The sequence below is a fragment of the Erpetoichthys calabaricus genome, chromosome 8 (assembly GCF_900747795.2).
Source record: "Erpetoichthys calabaricus chromosome 8, fErpCal1.3, whole genome shotgun sequence".
In the NCBI taxonomy this organism is placed as follows: domain Eukaryota; kingdom Metazoa; phylum Chordata; class Cladistia; order Polypteriformes; family Polypteridae; genus Erpetoichthys; species Erpetoichthys calabaricus.
The window spans coordinates 198,453,412-198,472,996 of NC_041401.2; the positions used below are offsets into that span (position 1 = coordinate 198,453,412).

The 19,585-nt window shown below is 50.4% G+C and overlaps 1 protein-coding gene across 3 annotated transcripts in view; it reads left to right on the forward strand.

Annotated features, from left to right (window-relative positions):
- LOC114656465 (melanophilin-like) overlaps positions 1–19,585 on the forward strand; it is a 41,324-nt gene that overhangs the window by 11,262 nt on the left and 10,477 nt on the right. Inside the window, exons 4-12 of one of the 3 annotated variants that reach the window (XM_028808127.2) lie at positions 1,464–1,603; positions 2,795–2,836; positions 4,700–4,773; positions 5,749–5,841; positions 6,931–7,099; positions 9,071–9,234; positions 10,861–10,944; positions 12,150–12,320; positions 14,753–14,866. In XM_028808127.2, coding sequence (XP_028663960.1) covers positions 1,464–1,603; positions 2,795–2,836; positions 4,700–4,773; positions 5,749–5,841; positions 6,931–7,099; positions 9,071–9,234; positions 10,861–10,944; positions 12,150–12,320; positions 14,753–14,866 — 1,051 coding nt within the window. The remainder of the gene's footprint in view (positions 1–1,463; positions 1,604–2,794; positions 2,837–4,699; positions 4,774–5,748; positions 5,842–6,930; positions 7,100–9,070; positions 9,235–10,860; positions 10,945–12,149; positions 12,321–14,752; positions 14,867–19,585) is intronic. The other 2 variants (XM_028808128.2, XM_051930408.1) reach the window with 2 other exon arrangements.

A 19,585-nucleotide genomic window follows, 5' to 3' on the forward strand; every position in this document is an offset into this window, starting at 1 on the left:
AATGGTGGCCGTGTTCCCCTGGCTAGAACCCAGTTTGGCTTGCCTGGGTATTGCAGTCTGGAAGGGGGCGCTGTGGAGAGCGGACATCACTAATTTGTGGAGCTGTGCCGTAACACAGGAAGTGCCTCCAGGTCCGACATAAAAGGAGCCACTCTGTCTCATCCAAAGGTGACAACTGGGAGGAGAGAGGAGTTGGAGGAGGAAGAGGAGGGGGCTTTATTAACGACAAGTGCTAAAGTGTGTTAGAGTGTAAAGAAAGCCTGTCATATTGGCCTCTCTACACTGTGCTTGGGGCTCCGTGGCGCCCCCTTGTGGTCACAGACTGCAGCTCGTCTTTCATGCCCAGGCAGCTTTTCTTTGGGTTGGCATGTTGGCTTTTTCGTTGTCACTTGAAGCTGCGTTCATCTTTATTCACGCGTCACCACGAGTTGTTGATCCCAGCAGTCAGGGAATGTTGGAGTCGCTGGCCCTCATCAAACATTAAGCACTGTGCCAGTGCCACCTTGTGGCCTATCAGTGTGCTGCAGCAAGGCTCCAAGTGACAGCGAGCTGAGGTGGCAGGTTCTGTCATATTGGCCTCATTTAACAGGTCATGTAAATTGGATAAGAATGGCAATCTGCAGTGATGGCCTTGGCACGACTGAGAATGTGCCAGGGGCATCATGTCATGGCATGTGATAAACTGAGGTGCCAGTGAGCGCACTGCCAAGACTACAACAACAACAACAAAATTCCTTTCTAAAGGCCATTTTCATACAATAGTTGAACTCGAAGTGCTTCACATGATGACAAAGAGAACGTCACATGAAAAGTAAAAAGGTCCACAGGTTTAGCCTGATGGGGGGGTGAATTACGCATGATTTGAAGAGCCTGGCGTAACTTATGTGGGCACCTCTTTGGGCATGGGGTCATGGAGCCTGGCCTACTCTCCCACCACATGTGGTTGGGGTTAGTGGGCTGGTGACAGTTTGGGCCTCTGTTGACAAAAAAAGAAGATCCAACATTTTTTTGTGTCACAGGACCTTAACACATAAAATAAGAAGTGAGGAAAAATGCCAACTGAAGGCCTGGTATGACATTGAGGGTTCATGTAGGACCTCAGACATGAAAAAATGACCAGGAGAACACCAGAAGCTTTCCAAACGAGGGGTGACACACATGGGACATTCAGGGGTGCGCCTGGGTCTCCCCACTCGGTGTGATGGTTTAGCTTGTCCAGCAGTTGGCGACTCATCTCTGCCTACCTTCTGGCAACTTGGTATATTCTGAGTGCTGGACTTGGCACTCGAGGTGCAGCCTCACTGGCACCACATTCAGTCTCAGCCTGACATGCCATGTCTCCAGTCCTTCACTGTTCCTGTCAGCTGATGAGGTGAATGCCCAGTCAGTTTAAATCCAAAAATCTGCCAATGACTGGACAGACAGAACCCGTGAAGCTGATGACTTTCTGTTTTGATTTTCAGGGTGGTGAAAATGGGAACGCTGGACTGGTACCATGAACACGTCCGATCTCGTTTCAAGCGCTTTGGCAGTGCTAAGGTGATGAGGTCGCTGTATAGAAGGCAGCATGGCAGTGGGCAGAGTCTTCACCCGGAGTTCTTTGGTAAGATTCGCCAGTGGGTCCTGCCACTGTTGCCTTTCTAGAACCTTCCTCTTCGCTCGTCTTTTTGTCTCTAAGTGCAGGTTGTTGGGGTGAGCTGGTGGGCCCGATATCTGTGGTGGCAGACAGTATGTGATGTGATAAGCAGGGCAGCACTGCTGAGCCCGTCCTGTCACTTTCAAAGAGCTCCTGTGTAGCGCCTTCTGGGCCTGTGCTGCATGCCAAGCCTTTGTGTCGACTCGCCTCTTTACAAACAAAACTACAAACCACAGGAGGCCACCAGAATGGGCTTCAGATGTCATCGGCACGACCACATCCCCTTTGTCAGTGACACACTGATCTAATCTGCACTTTGTCACACTTCTAGTCGCTCTGATGTGCAGCTTTGGAGGATCAGTAGGACGGTCACTGTGGTCACTTGTGCTCCTGCCTGGGTTGGATTGTCCCACATTTGCTCTTTTGTGAAGTTTGCCACCAGTTTACCGGAGGGGTAGCCTGATGACAAATTGTTTGAGTCTCATTTTGGATGCATACAGTAAGGTGACTTGGATGTCAGGGCAGTGTGGCACATTGGTAGTTGTCATTTTGTCACGTGTACAAGGTACGTTGACATTCATACTCACATGGTGCCATGGTCGGAACATCGGGGTTCTCAAATCTCTGGTAAAAGTGCGCACACAAAAAAAATAAGTGACACACAAGCAGTGTGTCTGCCTGCCATTGACAGGCACGAGACTAAAGGCCACACTGCGCTGCCTGGCTGTGTCACTTGAGTGTTCTCAAACATTGTCACACTGCTTTTGATAGTCTAGCGTGGTAGGAGTGCACATCGTCATCATCATCATCTTCATCTTCCTGGTGAGGGTCACAATTGCGATGCACCAGTCCTCTTCAGGCTTCCTTAAGCATGTCAGGATGCTCCCGAGACAATCAACAGGTTTGGTCCCACTCTGCCCCTCGGTCCTTTTAATGTGGATGACGGAAGTCTCTCCTCTGGTGACGCCAACCCACGTGTTGACCCCTTGTGTTTCTAATCTCATGGAGCAATGACTGAGCAGTAAGTCCACAGACCCAGCACAGTGCTTCTTGTGCACCGGACCCCATTGACGATGGCCGCTCGGGGAGGGTTAGGGTGCGCATGGGTGGCGAGAGGGCAGATGCCAGGCTGTAACCCTGCTCTTGTTTTTTGTTTAGCTCTACAGGATGAAGACACGTTAAGCATGCCAGAAAACCACGGTGAGTGCCTGCCGTCTATTCCGACATGTGCAGTGCGCCCCTCACTGCGTTCTGGGTGCCATATTGACCGAATTCATGGGGGGTTTATCCGAGGAGGGAGATATTTGACTCACCTGACTGGAGAGGCGTTTGCTTTTTTTGGATGACCCCAAACCCTACCGTCAGCGCTTAGTCCCCGTAGTGTGGGGGACAGATGGCCCGAGGCCCTTTGGTGACCTTAGAGTCGACACTCTGAGCCTCAAGAGGGCCTCCAGCGGGAATGGCTGCCTGGGGGGAAATCAAGGGACCAACCCGGGAATGCTGGGGGGCTGAAATCTTGGGATGTTCTAGTGAAGTGCTGGAGGCCGGCAGTGACAAGAGACGAGATGCTAGCAGTAGGACGAGTTGCTTTTGGGGGGCTCTGTGGCGTTAAGAATGTAAGAATGGAGGGGCATTGTGTCTTCGAGAGGCCGTGTGTGTTTCTTATCCTCTGATCCTCTTTCTAGCACTGACAGTCAGCATTCACCAAATTCCCGTCGACTGACTGCACTTTTGCTTTGTGATTTCCGTCTGTTCAGGGCAGGAGATGCAAGGAGAAGGTGAGGTGGTCTTTAAAAAGGACATGCAGGTCCCTCCATCTTCTGCTTTAAAATACGAACTGAGGACCAGCTGGGCCTTTCTCATTGTGGACTGGAAGTTTGCATCGACAAGCAAATGGACACCCAAAGTTTTCTGTTCCCAATTAACCCAGTCGAGTTTTTCCAAATTTCCACTCCATGGTGCTGTGCAGCTCATGCCGTCACTCTGTCACCTCCAAATGAAGTGACTTCAGGACATGGGGCAGCTACAGGATGGTAGATACTCTCAAATCAAACGTTGTTTAAGCTCAGAGACCCTTGCCATGGGTTAACGGGGGGCTTCCACTCGTATATTAGCAGAGCGTAGCCAGAGTGGACAGTTTACTGACCAGTGTCGACGGAGGGAACTCAAAAGTACAAGAAAGCTTTGTCAGGCCATCACTGAGTAAAATTTCAAAAGTGAATGAACCTTCACATCCAAATCTGACGCCAGGTCAGAAATCCCCCCAGCAGACAGCAGATTGAAGAGCTCGGCCTTCTCGACACTTGCTCTAAAACAGCAGGATGTTCAGTCTGATGAAGTCCCAAGTGCTTGAAGACCCCATGCCCACCTAAAAAAACACAACCGCAGTGCCACCTGAATTAACTTGAACCCGTCCACCTCTGTGTGTGTTTGTCATTTCAAACAGATGGCGTCATTCATACTGAGGCCAGTGAAGAAGAGCCAACAACACACCAGAAAGAGGGGGGGCTGAGGGGACTGCGCCACTTACACCCAATGAGGGTCCTACAGCACAGGTTCAGGCAGTTCTAAATCTGTCACACGTCATACGAAGTGGCAGCTCGGCAGGTTCACAATCACCTTAAACTAAGCAGGGTGTCTGAAGAGTATCCATCTTGCTTGGGCACCGGTCAGGGCACACTGGCACACTTCATTTGTGTCTTTGATCGTTTGTGATGGACCCCCATAGGGTGTTTGGTCATTCCATTCTGCAGGCCTGAACGCTGACCATAGGCTGAGACGTTAGAGTGCTCGGGACCCTCGAACATCCATTAATATGGAGTCTGCATGTTATCCAGGTAGAGGGGAGGGCGGCAGCCGGCCCACCTGACTTTGACTCCAGAGGTCTCCTCATCACCCAGATTGCCACCTTGTCCCTTTTCTGTTAGTGGGGTTTCTTCCGTCTCCGCCTGAGGTTTACACTTGCCACCTTTTCCGTTTCTTTGGATGACACACCAGTGTGGGGTCCTGAATGTGTCACTACGTGTCACCCCAGACTCATTCTTGTCTCTTCTGCTTTTGCAGGGTTCGATTTGTGTGATGCTGCTGAAGGAGGTGATGGCGTCATTGATGCTTCTGAAGCTCAACACTACAAAATGGTACAAAAGAAAGTGTCAAAACGAGGTTATGGTGGGTCTGCTGAGCACTGCCTGGCACATGAGACCCTGGCCTGAGGTGCCCGCTTATTTAGAAATTTCACTCGTTCATTTCACCTGGCCTGACTGTGCCCACAGAACATCACCTTTTGTGCCTCAGATGTTCTGTGCATGCAGCCCTCTGAGGCCCAGTGAGGTGAGTGGGACGTGCCACTGACATCAGTGGGCACGGTCAAAGTCACACTGCCCCCTTCAGACACACTGAGAGGCCTGCTGGCATTTCCAGCCAACATTCGCTTCTTCAGCATGGGCGTGGCACCATGCTAAACGGGAGTGGACACACAAGTCCACTTCTTCAGCTCCCCTGACAGCGGTGTGCCATCTGCAGTAAATGGGCAGGCCGCCACACCTGACTTGTAGTGGGTAATTGCCCAGAGGGTACGTCTGTCAGGTGGCTTAGGGCAGAGGAAGGTCATTGGCCAGACATCTTGAGGAGTGTGGAAGGCTGGGTTCCGTCTGTGTCCTACCCTGGCCAAGTGACCGTTAAGGGAGCACTTGGGTGGGTGGGCACCCAGAAATGCAGCAGGAAAGAGCCAAGCCATGACATCGGCTCTCTGACATGTGCAGTCCCAAAAGCCAGGAGGTCAGAAGGCTGTCAAAGGTCTCAGCTTCACAGTGGGGTCCTGAGTGGGTCACACTTAAGCCACCTGTGCTCCTGACCGGGTGCTGCAGAAGGTGGTGGGCAGGAGCAAGCAGCAGCAAGCAGCACATGTGGTTGGGCACATGCCAGGCATGACAGGGAAGTGTCCACAAGCTGTGTGTGGATTTTCAGAAGGACTCGGGTAAACAACCCAAAAGGAAGGCGGCATCACGGGTACTCTGATGGGCCAGAGTGCCACGTGGCTGCTGCCTTGCCTGCCGCTGGCCGCGTCCTCTCAGGGCATCGCCTAACATTTGTGCTTCTTGTCTTTTCTGAAGATGAGAAAGAAGAGGCGCCTCCTCTCCGTTCACCCCCTGGATTTCGACCTAGACTCGGAGTACTCCGCTCAGTCCCGCCGAGAATCTTTCCAGGTATTTGTCCTCGTCCCTGCTCCTGTCATCTTTGGCACAACATTCAAGTGTGGTTTGAGTTGCAGACGTAAGAGTTGTGGAAGTGAACATGGCGCTCATTTGCTGCTGCCAGTTGCTGTTGATGACTGAAATGCCGAGCTCTGCGATTGAATCTCCTGGTTGTTTTCTAACATTCACTTCCTTACCTACTGATAGCCATGTGGGGGCCTGGTCTCTCGGCTGGCCTCATCGACGTGTCACGCTCAGTGGATTGCTAACGCTACATTGGCCCGTTTTGGCCGGGCCTGGTTTGGACGCCTCATACTTAGGAACATGAGATTCAGGAAATGTTCTTTACGTTTGTGTCCGTTATCATTCATGCATGTTGATTACACCCAACATGACGCGTGTGCAGGACGTCACTTCTGGTGGCCCTGACACCCGTGGGCTCATTATGGGCAGCCGCATGTGTCATGTTTGCCACGGCTCTCGCACTTGTGTGCCACACTTTACCTGTTGGTGTCTGTTAGGTGTTGCAATTGGTTACTTCTGTGCCCACCTTTGTAGGAGTCAGCTGATCGGCCCATCTAAATGGACCCAGTTTGAGTGTGCCCTGTGATGCGCTGGCACTCTCTTATCCTCGTGCTCCCATCATGTTCTGAGGCGCGTCAGGGCGCTGCAGCTCATTGTAGAAAGGCCACCACAGTGTCCCATCTGAGCTACTCGTCACGATTGTCACAGAGTGTGTACTCGTGTCATGTTGTCAAGTCTCGATTGTCTGACATTTGCTCTTTTACTTCCCTTCACCTGTCATTGACAAAAGGTTGAGTCCATTTTTGACTCCTGTCGTCCCCTGGCCTTTAAGGCCATTTTTGTCGTTGTGGCGCTGGTGAGTGGCGTGTGAGGTTTTCTTTCTTGGCCCACCAGACCTGCCCTGGACGACGGCCTCATTGCTTTGGCTATTCATCGTGAGGCCTACGGGCACCAAAAGCAAGTGACGTGTCGGCCTTCACGTCTTCTTTACGTGTGCCTTCTCTGTGCTCCCCTCTCACTTCACGTTAAGGTGGTCACCTTCTGATTGGCCGTCTCTCTCTCTCTCTCCCCCCTCAGTACACCTCGGGATTGGACGCCGTTACCCCGAAGGAGCCCGTGATTGCCGAGGCAGACATCACCTCCATGTTTCAGCAGATCCTGGAGGAGCAAAGGCAGCAGGGCGAGGAAGAGCCAACCACGGAGCTGCAGCTGCACGCCAGTTATCAAAGTAATGCCATCCCATCAAGTAGGGCTTCCTTTATGTTTGAATAACGCCATGGATTTGGAGCTGGCAGCCCCGTCCTGCGTCTGCTGTACTGTGACAAGTAAAAACATAAAAGTCGCCAAAAATAACACGAGCACAATGAAGTCAAACAGCTCAGCTCAGAAATGCCCACTTCTCAGAGCACAGACAGCCTCCTGGGCATCGCTCTGCCCGTGTGCCCATCAGCTTTCATTGCCACAGTAGACCCGGGCTCATAATGTGGCTTTGACCAACTGTACTATCTCTGGGTGGGTTCTGCTTTTACTTGGGCTGCCCTCGTATTCTAATGTGTCTTCAGATTGGCATCTTAGTGCAGGTCTTAGTGGGCCCTGCAGCGGACCATCTTGCCTTCCAGGCTCCTGCCTCGAGCCTTGTGCTGTTAGGGCAGGCAGGCAGGCACCACATGAAGGACAAATGGGCTCTGAGCAGACGTGTGTCTTATTGGCCTTGGAGGTCACAGACAATAAATTGACTTCAAATGCCCGGTCACACTGCTGGGGTCTTTAGCACTCTGCGGAGGAATGACCCGGCGAGCAAAAGGTACAACGTTGGCAAGGCCTGCTATGGCACATGAAATCAGCGGCCTTCAGCTGACACCAGGCAGGGGCCTAAGTTGGATAAATGAGACCCCCTGCCCTAATGCTCAGTTTACTGTCCCACTCCAAGCCAGCCAGTGTCACCTTGATGCAGTCCGCTTCTCATGAAGTGCCTTTCAGCTTCGGCCTTTGAACGTCCCTCACCATCGAGTGGCCATTAGGGGACGGTGGCCTCCTCCATTAAGGCTTCGACAATGGAGAGCCAAGGAGCTCCTTACAGAGCAGGGTGGCTAATGAGCGTCCTTGTCATTCCGTCTCGGGCTCCGTGGGTCAGGGTGACCAAAATGAAGGCTCTGCTTCCTTGTTTACGTCACGGTCACAGTGACAATAAAACAAAAAAAGAAACTAAATCAGTGAATGACTTGGATTGATGCAGGAGTAAAGCGAGCCGTAAAATCTCCATTTCCTGAAGGCGTTTTCTTGACGCTGTCATGAGGAAAGCCATTTGGGCGCAGGCAGGCCGGCGCCGTTGTTCCAAGCCTGTGAGGTAACGCGCCGTGAAATACCCTTCAGATCGCACTCTGCGTCCCCCGAAAGCTCACTGAACTGAGGCACAGACTGGCAGGCTGCTCGCCAGGCGGTCACAAATGGAGATGTGGAGATCGGAAAGAGTCGAGAACTCGCAGTGGGCAGTGAGGCCACCTCATCCGGACGCCCGAGTGACCTGCGCTCCCACTGCTGCAGCCTTTAGGGGGGCCGACAGCCCGAGCCACCAGACACGCTAAGGCTTCTGCAGATCAGCTCTGGGGGTCCGACTGGTTTTCTCAAACCGGGGCTTTGCTCCCCTACTTATTTTCCTAAACAATCAGTACGGTGGGCATTTGACAGATGACAGGAAGTCAACCCGGCCCGTGTCACTAGGCCCCCGTGTCTCGCCCAGACACTTTACAAGTCCTCACAGTTTCTGGTTCAGCTACCCGCCTCGTTCATTTAGCGGCAGTGCCAAAGGATTCTCCACCTTGGCTGAGAATTGAGCCCGATCAGCTTTAGCGGTGCCCTTGAGAAGCCGCCATCTCGGGTTCATTCGCAGACTGCCAGGCGGACTTTGCTCTTGCTGGGCTGCTTTGTGCCGCTGCCACCTCACAAGTGTGTCACAGGGACTGAGCAAGATGCTCTTCCGTCATTTAACTGCCCATAAATGCTGGTCATGCCAACTCCACGTGCTTCTCGAGTGGTGCCAAACTCTGCCAGCTTGCTTCTTCATCGTGTCTCCTTCCCAGCCCCCATTTCTGATCGTTTGGCGGTCTTAGGGTCAGCTGATTTGGCCGTCCATGGGAGGTGATCTCCGACGTCACTTTCAATAAGTCTGCTGTGTCGTCTACTTTGTGACCTTGAGGACTTTTTATTCTCTTTGCAGACAGTCCTGCCAGCTTGATGAGCCGCCCGCTGCACTCTCACTACTCCGGTGACCTGGACACCTCTGACGAGGAGCCTGAAGCTCGATTCCCAGTGTACCAGAGCCACTTCCACCAACGGAGGAGCCGGGAATCCCCTCCAGAAGGCGTGGAGTCGACCCCTCAGGTACCGTGTCTCGGCTCGGCTCCCATCGGTTTCAGGGTGCCACCGTGCCCTTTACCGTTTGAACAGTGAGGTGACGACTGCCCAGTTCATCTGAGGGCCACTCAGAAGGTGACTAAGGCAGTCGAACCCTGTGTGTCATTGACAAGCTCCTCGCTGGCACCTTTTGTCACTTGACGAGCCCCCAGTTAGCTGACCGGGTGAATCAAGTGGCTCCATGCCAGTGGGCTTAGCTGTGCCAACTGCCCCACAACCAGCTGACAACTTTGGCAGGTCTGGGGGTCTGTTGGACCCCTGTAGCCTGGTGGCCTCCAGCTGCTGATGTTTTTTCTGTCGCTTTGTTTTTTGAATTAATTTTTTTGACGGTCCTTGTGACCCCCATCATCTCGCTTGAGGGAAGTGAGATGTCCCCAGAATTGCCAGTTTTGATCCTTGTGCTCTTCTTTGTTACCTTCTGATCTTCTCCTGCCTGCTGTCCACGAGATCAGGCAAATCCCCAGGCTGGAAAGAGAAGATATGGTGGTCCTGTTGAAAACGACAAATCCAAAGCGTCGCCCACTGCCATCTAATGAGGTCCACCTCTGAAGACGCTGCTCTAATTCTGGCCTCGCTTCGGCTGCACCATCTGGTCATCTCCCATAATGATGATGACGATGACCTTAGTATTCCTCACATTCTGATCTCCTGTGGTGCCTTTGAAGCCCTCTGTTTCTTCACATTGGTCATCTGCAGCTCTGTTATGGCCCCTTACCACACCAACTATCGCAACACCTCATTGAATCATCCGGCACTGTGCCACATTGGGACTCGCCAATGTGACAGGCTCATGCTGCTCCTTATAGGTAACGTCTTGGCACTCTGAGGTGACTTCCAGTCCTTGAAATCCCCCAATACCGAACTGCCATTTCATTCAATATGGCGCGGGGGCCAAGCCTTTCTAAGTCCTTTGAAGCTGACCACCGTTGCGCCCACCAGAACACAATTTTTTCACTGCCAACCACGGGGCCATCTGCAGGCTTACATCACTGTGCCGTAAGAAGGGTGCAGATACATTTCTGCCGTTTGCGTCGTTCAGGTGTGAGGCCCTTGGTGGGTTCCTGGCACTAAGGTGGACTGCGTCACTCCATTCAAGAGCAGACATCGACAGGATGACATGTGTCAGATGATAGCTGTGCCACTTCACAGGGACGCCCACAATCTGCTTGAGAGGCACAGCAGCAGTTAGGCTCAGCAATCAGACAAGACGGGACGGCTAAGCGGCAAAGCAAAGGAGGCGCCTCTCGGTGGCAGCGCTGGTGCTTTGAGTGATTCGGCGGCACCCCAGCGTGTATCACAACATGGCATCGGTCGATCGTGCGGCCCTGCTGTCAGTCACTTTGCTTTCATAAGTCATTTTTGATGGCAGGATGAACTCCTCGATGTGTCCGCTGTGTCACTTTGTTGATTGACGGGGGGGGGCTCTGCTTTACCTGCCAGTGACAAACGCTGGGCCTCTGCCTAATGACCACACTTTGGGTGACTTTCATGACTTTTTCAGTTCTTTCTCTTCTGGGTGTTTGCTTCTCTGAGGTCCCTTGGTGCTCCTGGTGGCTCCATTTCCAATTTCTGTTCTTCCTTTCCTTATTTCAGATTTCTGAGCTCAACAAACGAATGTCTGCCATCGAGCGTCTACTCACTCGCCTCGAACGGAAAATTGCAGTGCCATCAGAGAAGGTAAATGGCAGCACTGGAAAGCAAATCAAACCCTGAAAGGCCCAGAGTGGCAGCGACAGTGACGGTGACTTTGATGTCATAGTCGATCCATGGCAGCTCTTCTAGCGATGGCCGCCTCACTTGCCCTCTTAGGCTCTTCCTGTTGATTTATGAAGGTCCAAGCCTTGAACCCGTGAGCAAGTGGCCTGGTGTGCTGAGCTAAAGGAAATTGGCATCTTGACTGCTTGGTGGCTTCTGCGTCATATCAAATGGAAAAAGAAGGAACAAATGAATGTCCTCTTATGACACCGCTGGGCTTCGTCACACAGTGTTATGAATAAAGTCTCAGGGCTTCAGACGCTCGATGCACAAAATCCAAGGTTACGTTTGTGACATCTAGTGGACTATCTGGTGAACTTCAGGCACTTCCAAGCTAGCACTCCATAAGGCCCAAACCCTTTTTGAGAAACGTTACTGTCATGGTGGGGGGGGTCAGCAGCACCCCAATGATCAGGCACCCAAAAACACACCGTGCTCAGGTTGGAGCTGCTGGCAAAGCTGATCGGGGCCTTCGTTATTTTATTACATTGAAGGCAGGCAGGCAGACAGACAGACAGACAGACATCCATATTCTGTGCGTATTTAATTATGGGAAAGGCCTCTCCTTCTCCAGCTGCTCTAGTTGTCCCTTGTGCCCTAAAGACGGGTACCAGGGTTGGAGTTTGAGGGGTTTGGGATCCGCCTCGAGCCCAAAGATGCAGGGGTGGTCTCTGCTCACACAGGATTTCATTTGAAGCAATGACTCGTACAGATAAAGGGTTAATAGGGCCATTGTCACTCTCAAATGTCCTGAAGGTAGCAGACATTGAAATGTCATTCAAATGTCACACATCTGAGGTGATGCTCAGCTGCTTTACCTTCCTAGATGTTAGACGGGCATTTCTGCAGAGGGCTGCGGGCAGAGTTTTGTGTGCTGGGTGTATTCTTGTGATGCCCTCATGTCGATGGGACACGGCTGGCAAGGCGCTGGGCAACGAGTGAAGTGGCCGCCAGTCTGCAGCCGGGACCTTAATGCTGTGGTCGGAGAGAGCAAAGAGGTGCGTGTGTGTGTGTGCCAAGGCGTCACTGGCAGGCGTCAAAGCCGCTGACTTCCACATAGCCCCCCCACAATTAGCAGAAATGAAAGTCCATTCCCGTCACTAATTGCCGTCTTTTTCTGCCATCAGGACCTCATTCAAGGAGCTCAATCTGACGCCGACCTGGAAGAAAACAAATTAAAATGGAAACTGAATGAACTGGCTGGGAACATCAGTGACAAAGGCCTTACGTCTGACGAAGAGGACGCGGGGAATGGCCTGATGACGATGAGTCTGCCCAACGCAAGTAAGGTAAAGCAGGTACGCCACGACATCAGAGGCTTTTGCAGGGTGTTCTGGGATGCGTCCAGTGGTGGGCTTGCTTTGGCCTCTATAATGGACGGACCATCCATCTTCTCCTTGCCTGGTTCGCCTAACCTGGCAGCAGTGATCACAAGGCAGGCGCTCGCCCCTTCTGGGGTCTGAATGTGTTGTTGGTGGACATGGAGAGTCGGGGACCAAACCTGCAAGGAGGCTTTAGTAGAACGAAGGGCCACGCGTTTTCTTCGCTTTGGTTTAGTGAAGTGCATTTCGAGGACATCGTGGAGCCATCGCTTCAGTAGAGTCACCAAACCTGTGACTAAAGCCCCACCAGGAGAGCCGTGCATTTTCAGCGTATCTTCTACGTCACACTAAATTCCAGTAACGTTCCAAGTGAAGCTCATCGTGGGGTCTTCTAGTTACCTGCGATTGCAGGACATGAAAAGCCGCAGATTGTCACCGCGTCATTAGGGGCAGCCAGGACCACCTCTCTCGGGGTTGTAATTGTTGCTGGGCTTACACAATAAGCCTTAAAGTAAAACAAATATCAGGCCAGTGCCTCAAAATGCAAGAAATGGCTTTGTGGGCACCTGAAGAAAGGAATGCAAGCTTCCAAAAAACTCAAAAAGGGGAGCAGGTCGAGCAGACATAAGCAATGAGAACAAAGCAGAGAACAACATTAGTGGGCAAAGAACAACGGCCTGACACCGCGCGGACCCCACAGCTGCAAACATACAGGGACTCAGAAAAGCAAAATGTCAAAAAACGAGCCGCAGACAAAGAAAGGGGCCGAGAGCGGGGGATTAGGGTCAGCAGGATGGACGTTTGCGGCCAGCAGTGCGCTCCTTGCTCGTCTTTCTCTTCAGTGATTGTGTAAAGTCGGCCATCAAGTTTCTGAGACTTGTGCCCTCTTCTCTCCCGGTCACCCATCTACCCTCTGCCGGCCGCTGCTGCGCCCATTTGTGAGTCGGCCTGCCCGTCATCCTCTAATGTTTGCTGTCTCCTTCATGTGTCTGTAAAGGGACACAATCTGCTTCTGCTTTGATTTTCAACAAATGGAGCAAATCTGTCAGCTGCTGAACAAGCAGTGCCAGTCCGTCCATTAGTGCTCTTCATTCTCGCGCTCGTCACTAATGGACATTTTGTAAGAAGTGAGCGAGGCTTCTCAATCACGGGGTGATAAAGCCTAAGGGCGAGCGTTGTGTGAGTGCCATCCATTACTGCATATTACTTGTGATGGGCATGCAGTTTTTAATGTGCCCCACCAGGAGAGCACGCGCTGGCACATTCGGAGATTCATGTCACAAGTGCTAGGTGTCACGAATGCCTTATGCAATACGTTGACAATACGCTCGTCTCTGTCGTATGTGTAAAAGGCTCTCAGGACAAATCACATCAGCCTGGCGCCATTAGTCTGAGGTCAGCGAATGACCCACTGGACTTTCAAAATCATCTTTCACCCCCCATTTTGTGTCCTCATGCAACGTGAGTGCAGGACCTGTTTAGGAAGTCAAGCCGCTGGATGCCCGCTGATGGGGCGCTCCCTCACACGGCCGCCATGCCAAGGTGCTGCTCGTAGTGTTTGCGTGTGCGGCATCAGGCGATGCCAGCGCTTGGTAGAAATGCGTCAGAGCTGGAGTGGCACCAGGGACACTGGCCTGCAAAGCCAAGCGTCCAGCAAATGTCACGTTGTCCACACAAACACCCCTCCCCCCAATCAGTCGCGGCCCCCTTAGCACTCCGAAGCTGATAAAAGCCTGCAGTGAATGTGGCCGGTCGTCCAGCTCGGTCATTAGCGGCTCTGCACAAAGCCGCGCTTTAGAACAAGATGGCACTTTGCTTTTTTCATTTGCACTTTTCCTAAAAGCGTGATGACTAATAAGATGTGGTGTGTTGTTTTTTCTTCTTCTTTTAAGGCCTCGCTTTTTTGGGTGTGTGATTTGAATTTAACATTCATTAACGTCTCTTAATAGCACATCAGAATTGTGCTGCAGGCTGGCAGCATTCTGATTTTCTCTTTTCAAGCTCACGTCTCCTGAAAGGCTCGTCCTTTAATTAAAGCTCCTTGATTCTCTTTTAGTTCTTCTCCTTTGTCATGAAGTGCTGCAGAAAACGCACTTTAAGGCTCTCATCCTTTCACGCCGCCGGGCTGTGCCCTCTGCGGCTGTTTGTGCCGCGTGTGTGCCACACGTGCTCCGTCGTCGGGCCCGCTCCTGTCCACCGGCAGTGGTCCCCTTCGTTAACTCCCAAGGGCCGACGCACATGTCAGACACATGTCAAGACCCCCATATTGTGGAGGGAGTGGGGGTCTCGCTCGCGCCGGCCGTGCGCTCAGCAGCAGTTCAGATTCTTTGTCTCTGCTTGCTTAGTTGTCCGCCGGCAGTGTCACCTTTTCTTTTCTTTTCATTTCTCTTCATTTTGCTCATTTTCAGATCCCCTGTGGAGTAAAGGACACAGTGCAGCCCACTCAGCGGCCATCACCACCATCCCAGGATCAAAGGCCGGGCAATGAAGCAGACGAGACGCGCCAGCAGCTTGATGCGCATGTAAGACGAACCAAAGACCTGAGTAATCACACTGGGGGAGGGAGGGGGGGTCGAGGGTAGAAGGGGCACAGATCAGTGGGCGACTCGCCTCCGTCAGTGAAATGTTTACCGCAAACCAAACGCAGTCGTCAGAATCACATTAAGCTCCGTGGAGTTTCAAAGTTGTTCTTTTTGGAGTGCGTGTGGCACCACTCAGACCCCCAGTGGTCTCTCTGTTCTGCCATGAGGCCTGAAGGCTCTAAGCGGCCCATTGGTTCACTTGTTTATGATGCAATTGACGGGTTGTGTGGAGCTGCACATGTCACATGTCACTGACTGGCAGTTGTCCTCCTCATCATCACGAGTCCCCTCCATTACTTACCACAATATCAATGTCTGAGCATTCTCTGGTGTGTTCTGCTCTTGGTGAGGAGTACCTGATGTGGAGATGCCTTTTAATTCTGTCCTTTGGTCGTTGTACTTTACAACAGTGTGTTGATAGATTTTCATTTTGTGTGCTTTTTTTTCATTTTTACTTAATGATATCGTTGGGCTGACAATTGAACACCACTGGTGCTGGTAGGTTCATACGTTGTGACGCGCATTGTCTCTCTCACTCACACTTCCTCACACAAGGTCTGCTGGACACCATCTTCTTCCTCGGCTGCAATCTAAAGACTCTGTTGCCAATCTCACCTGTCACAGCTGCTTCCAGGCTGCTTTCCTACTGTACCCTCTGCCTGTGCCCCTCGCTAGGCTCACGGGGCAACACCATCTGCACTCACCTTTCTCAGCTCCTTGAGCCAATCCACACCACAGTCCTTCCCAAGATTTGCTGGTAAACACATACCAGGCCAATAGATTTAAGAAGTCCACCTGCATCTCATACATTAATGTACTCACACACACACACACACACACACACACACACACTCTGCACCGTTTCTCAAGATTTCTCCGTCCCTTCACAGAGAGTCTCTCTCTCTGGCTCCTCCCCTTCTGACCACATCTCTCTCTCACTGGCTCCACCCCTTCTGACCACATTTCTCTCACTGGCTCCACCCCTTCTGACCACATCTCTCTCTCTCTCTCTGGCTCCTCCCCTTCTGACCACATCTCTCTCTCTCACTGGCTCCACCCTTTCTGATCATCTCTCTGTCTCTCTCTCTCTCTCTGTCTGGCTCCTCCCCTTCTGACCACATCTCTCTCTCACTGCCTCCACCCCTTCTGATCATCTCTCTTACTGGCTCCACCCCTTCTGACCACATCTCTCTCACTGGCTCCACCCCTTCTGACCACATCTCTCTCACTGGCTCCACCCCTTCTGAACACATCTCTCTCACTGGCTCCACCCTTTCTGATCATCTCTCTGTTGCTCTCTCTGTCTGGCTCCTCCCCTTCTGACCACATCTCTCTCACTGGCTCCACCCCTTCTAACCGCATCTCTCTCTCACTGGCTCCACCCTTTCTGATGTTCATGCCAAAGAGGCCATTGAGAGACACCAAATGAGTGGAAGGCCTTTTGTGTCATTCTCTCCAAAGGTAACTCAAGGGGCTTTCTCGATGTTAGGGAGCTGCTGTGCTGTGTCTCCTGGGCCGCAGACAATGGGCTTTGATTCTCACCACTACCTTTCGCTCAATTTATGGCTCTGCTGAATGAATAGGTCCCACTGACTTTGAGCTTTCTGAACTGGTGGAGAAGGTGACCTCTGCTTTAGCCAAGGTCCTTCATGTGGAGAGTGAGATACCATGGGGGACGCTAAGCAGATCATCCCCAAGCTGTCCTCGGACCAGTCGAGCTTCCCGCGCTGTAGTGCTTATAAGCCTTGCAGTCCGCCCTCTGAGCTTTTATGTAACCCGGTCTCCTGTTGTGTCATGGGACGTGTAGATCTTTGATGATCTCCTGATGGCTTCAGCTCCTCTCTAATCAGTGACTTCAATAAAAGTAGCAGCAATAATGCAGAAGATGGCAGAAGACAGTGTTAGTCGGGAGCACAAAATAAATCAAAATTAGCAGCAGACCCCTGCAGTGGCTTGCCCATCCCATTCTGAATCTGGGCATCAGACAGCCAAGGAAAGCAGTACTGAGAGCAGAGAAAATGAACATTAAATAAAAGGACAAGGCTAGAAAAAAGGCCAAGGAATTCTGCAGTAGACCCAACATTATGGCAGGTCCTTGGAAAATAATCAGAATTTGTTCACTAGTCTGCCTAAATAACGGACACCTTCACACCAGAAGAAGGTGGCATGAGTACTGGGCCCTGGTGGCACAGGCAGCTGTCACCTGGTACTGGAGAAGGAAGTAGGTGCCAGAGCCAAGGAATATACAATACAATACAGTTTATTTTTTTGTATAGCCCAAAATCACACAGGAAGTGCCGCAATGGGCTTTAACAGGCCCTGCCTCTTGACAGCCCCCCAGCCTTGACTCTCTAAGAAGACAAGGAAAAACTCCCAAAAAAACCTAGTAGGGAAAAATGGAAGAAACCTTGGGAAAGGCAGTTCAAAGAGAGACCTCTTTCCAGGTAGATTGGGCGTGCAGTGGGTGTCAAAAGAAGGGGGTCAATACAATACAATACAGTACAGTACACAGAACAATTTCTCAATATAGTAAGAAATAAAAAAAAATATATACATTTTAGAAGTACAGAGTAGAATTTAACAGTAGATGATATATCCCATGATAAGATTTGGATTTGTATAGAGTCCTGGAGACCTCATCCTTCAAGCTGCCTCCCCCATTTGGCCATTCCACAGCTGAAACAGTGCTGGGCCAGCCAATCCAATGAAAGGACCCCTCTCTCCCACGATTCCTGCGATCCTCCATCTGGGATGACTTTTCCTTAGGCAGGCAAAACAACTTGGCAGGTGGGCCATGGCACCAAGTGCCACATTTGAGTACCGAGAAGAACAACAGAATAAGTGAGGGTTAGTATCCAATTATAACTGTCATGTTACTTATGTTTAAGTGCTAATGACTAACAGCAGAGATGCAGTCTGTACAGTTCATCAGCAGCTCTAGTCAGGGTGTGCTAAACTGAAGTAGTGAGTCTTCAGCCGGGATTTAAAAGCTGAGACCGAAGGGGCATCTCTTATAGTAGCAGGCAGACCACTCCACAGTTTAGGGGGCCTGTAACTAAAAGCTCGACCCCCCACTGTTATTTTATTAATCCTTGGAATCATAAGCAGACCGGCATCTTGAGATCTTAATGTGCGCTCAGGTTTGTAAGTCATGATAAGTTCAGACAAGTAAGCCGGACCTCGACCATTTAATGCTTTATATGTTAAAAGGAGGATTTTGAAATCTGCCCTAAACTTAACCGGGAGCCAGTGTAAGGATTTAAGAACTGGAGTTATGTGTTCGTATTTTCTTGTTCTTGTAATAATTCTCGCAGCCGCATTTTGGATTAACTGGAGGCTGTATAAAGAACAGTTTGAACATCCAGTGAACACCGCATTGCAGTAGTCAATCCTACTAGAGATAAATGCATGAATTAGTTTCTCAGAATCCTGTTTATTTAAAAAGCACCTTAATTTCCCAACATTTTAAAGATGGAAGAAACATGTTTTGGACAACTTTGTAATATGCGCTTTAAATGACATGCTAGAGTCAAAGAGAACTCCTAGATTGCGGGCTGATTCAGTAAAATTGACTGGGATTCCCACTGAGTTAAACGATGACAAAATATTATTGTGATCAGCATCATTCCCTCCAACAATTAACATCTCTGTTTTATCTGTATTTAAAGACAAGTAGTTCTTATTCATCCACTCCTTTAATTCACTAACACAACTAATTAAAGACAACATTGGAGAAACTTCATTTGATTTAAATGAAAGGTATAAGTGGGTGTCATCTGCATACAAGTGAAAATTAACATTATGTTTCCTAATGAGAGATCCCAGTGGAAGCATGTACAGTGAAAACAGTAAAGGTCCCAGTACTGAGCCCTGCGGGACACCATATTGAACTTCTGTGTATAATGATGGAGTCCTGTCAGCACATTTCTGTACATATTGGAATCGATTTGATAAGTAAGAACTAAACCAAGCGAGCACGGTGCCTGTAAGCCCAACATCATTTTCTAGCCTGTGCAGTAAAATAGAATGGTCGATGGTGTCAAATGCTGCACTTAAGTCCAACAACATCATTACAGTGGAGTTTCCTTGATCAGAGGATATCAGAATGTCATTTAAAAACCCGTGTTAGTGCCGTTTCTGTACTATGACCAGTGCGAAAACCAGACTGGAATTTCTCAAATAAATTGTAATGCATAAGGTGTGTCTGAAGCTGACTGGCGACTACTTTTTCTAGTATTTTAGAGAGAAACGGTAAATTTGAAATAGGCCTATAATTATTTAGTATGTGTGGGTCAAGGTCTGACTTTTTAAGTGATGGTTTAATGACTGACACTTTTAGTGCATCAGGTACTGTGCCATGCAATAATGAACTATTGATAATGTTTAGGATAGACGCTACAAGAACATCCATTGCACTTTTTACTAGTTTTGTTGGCACTGGATCTAGGGAACAAGTAGTGGGCTTCATTTTAGAAATTAAAGTTAAGACTTCCTGCTCAGTTACAGGATTAAAATTACTAAAGTGCTGAGTGCAATGTGAGACAGGGTCTGCTAAGCTAGTATTTGGTTTGTACTGTGATGCAGAGATCTGGGATCTTATATTTTTAATTTTCTCATTGAAGAAGTTAATAAAGTCTGTACTGCTAATGTCTGTTGGTA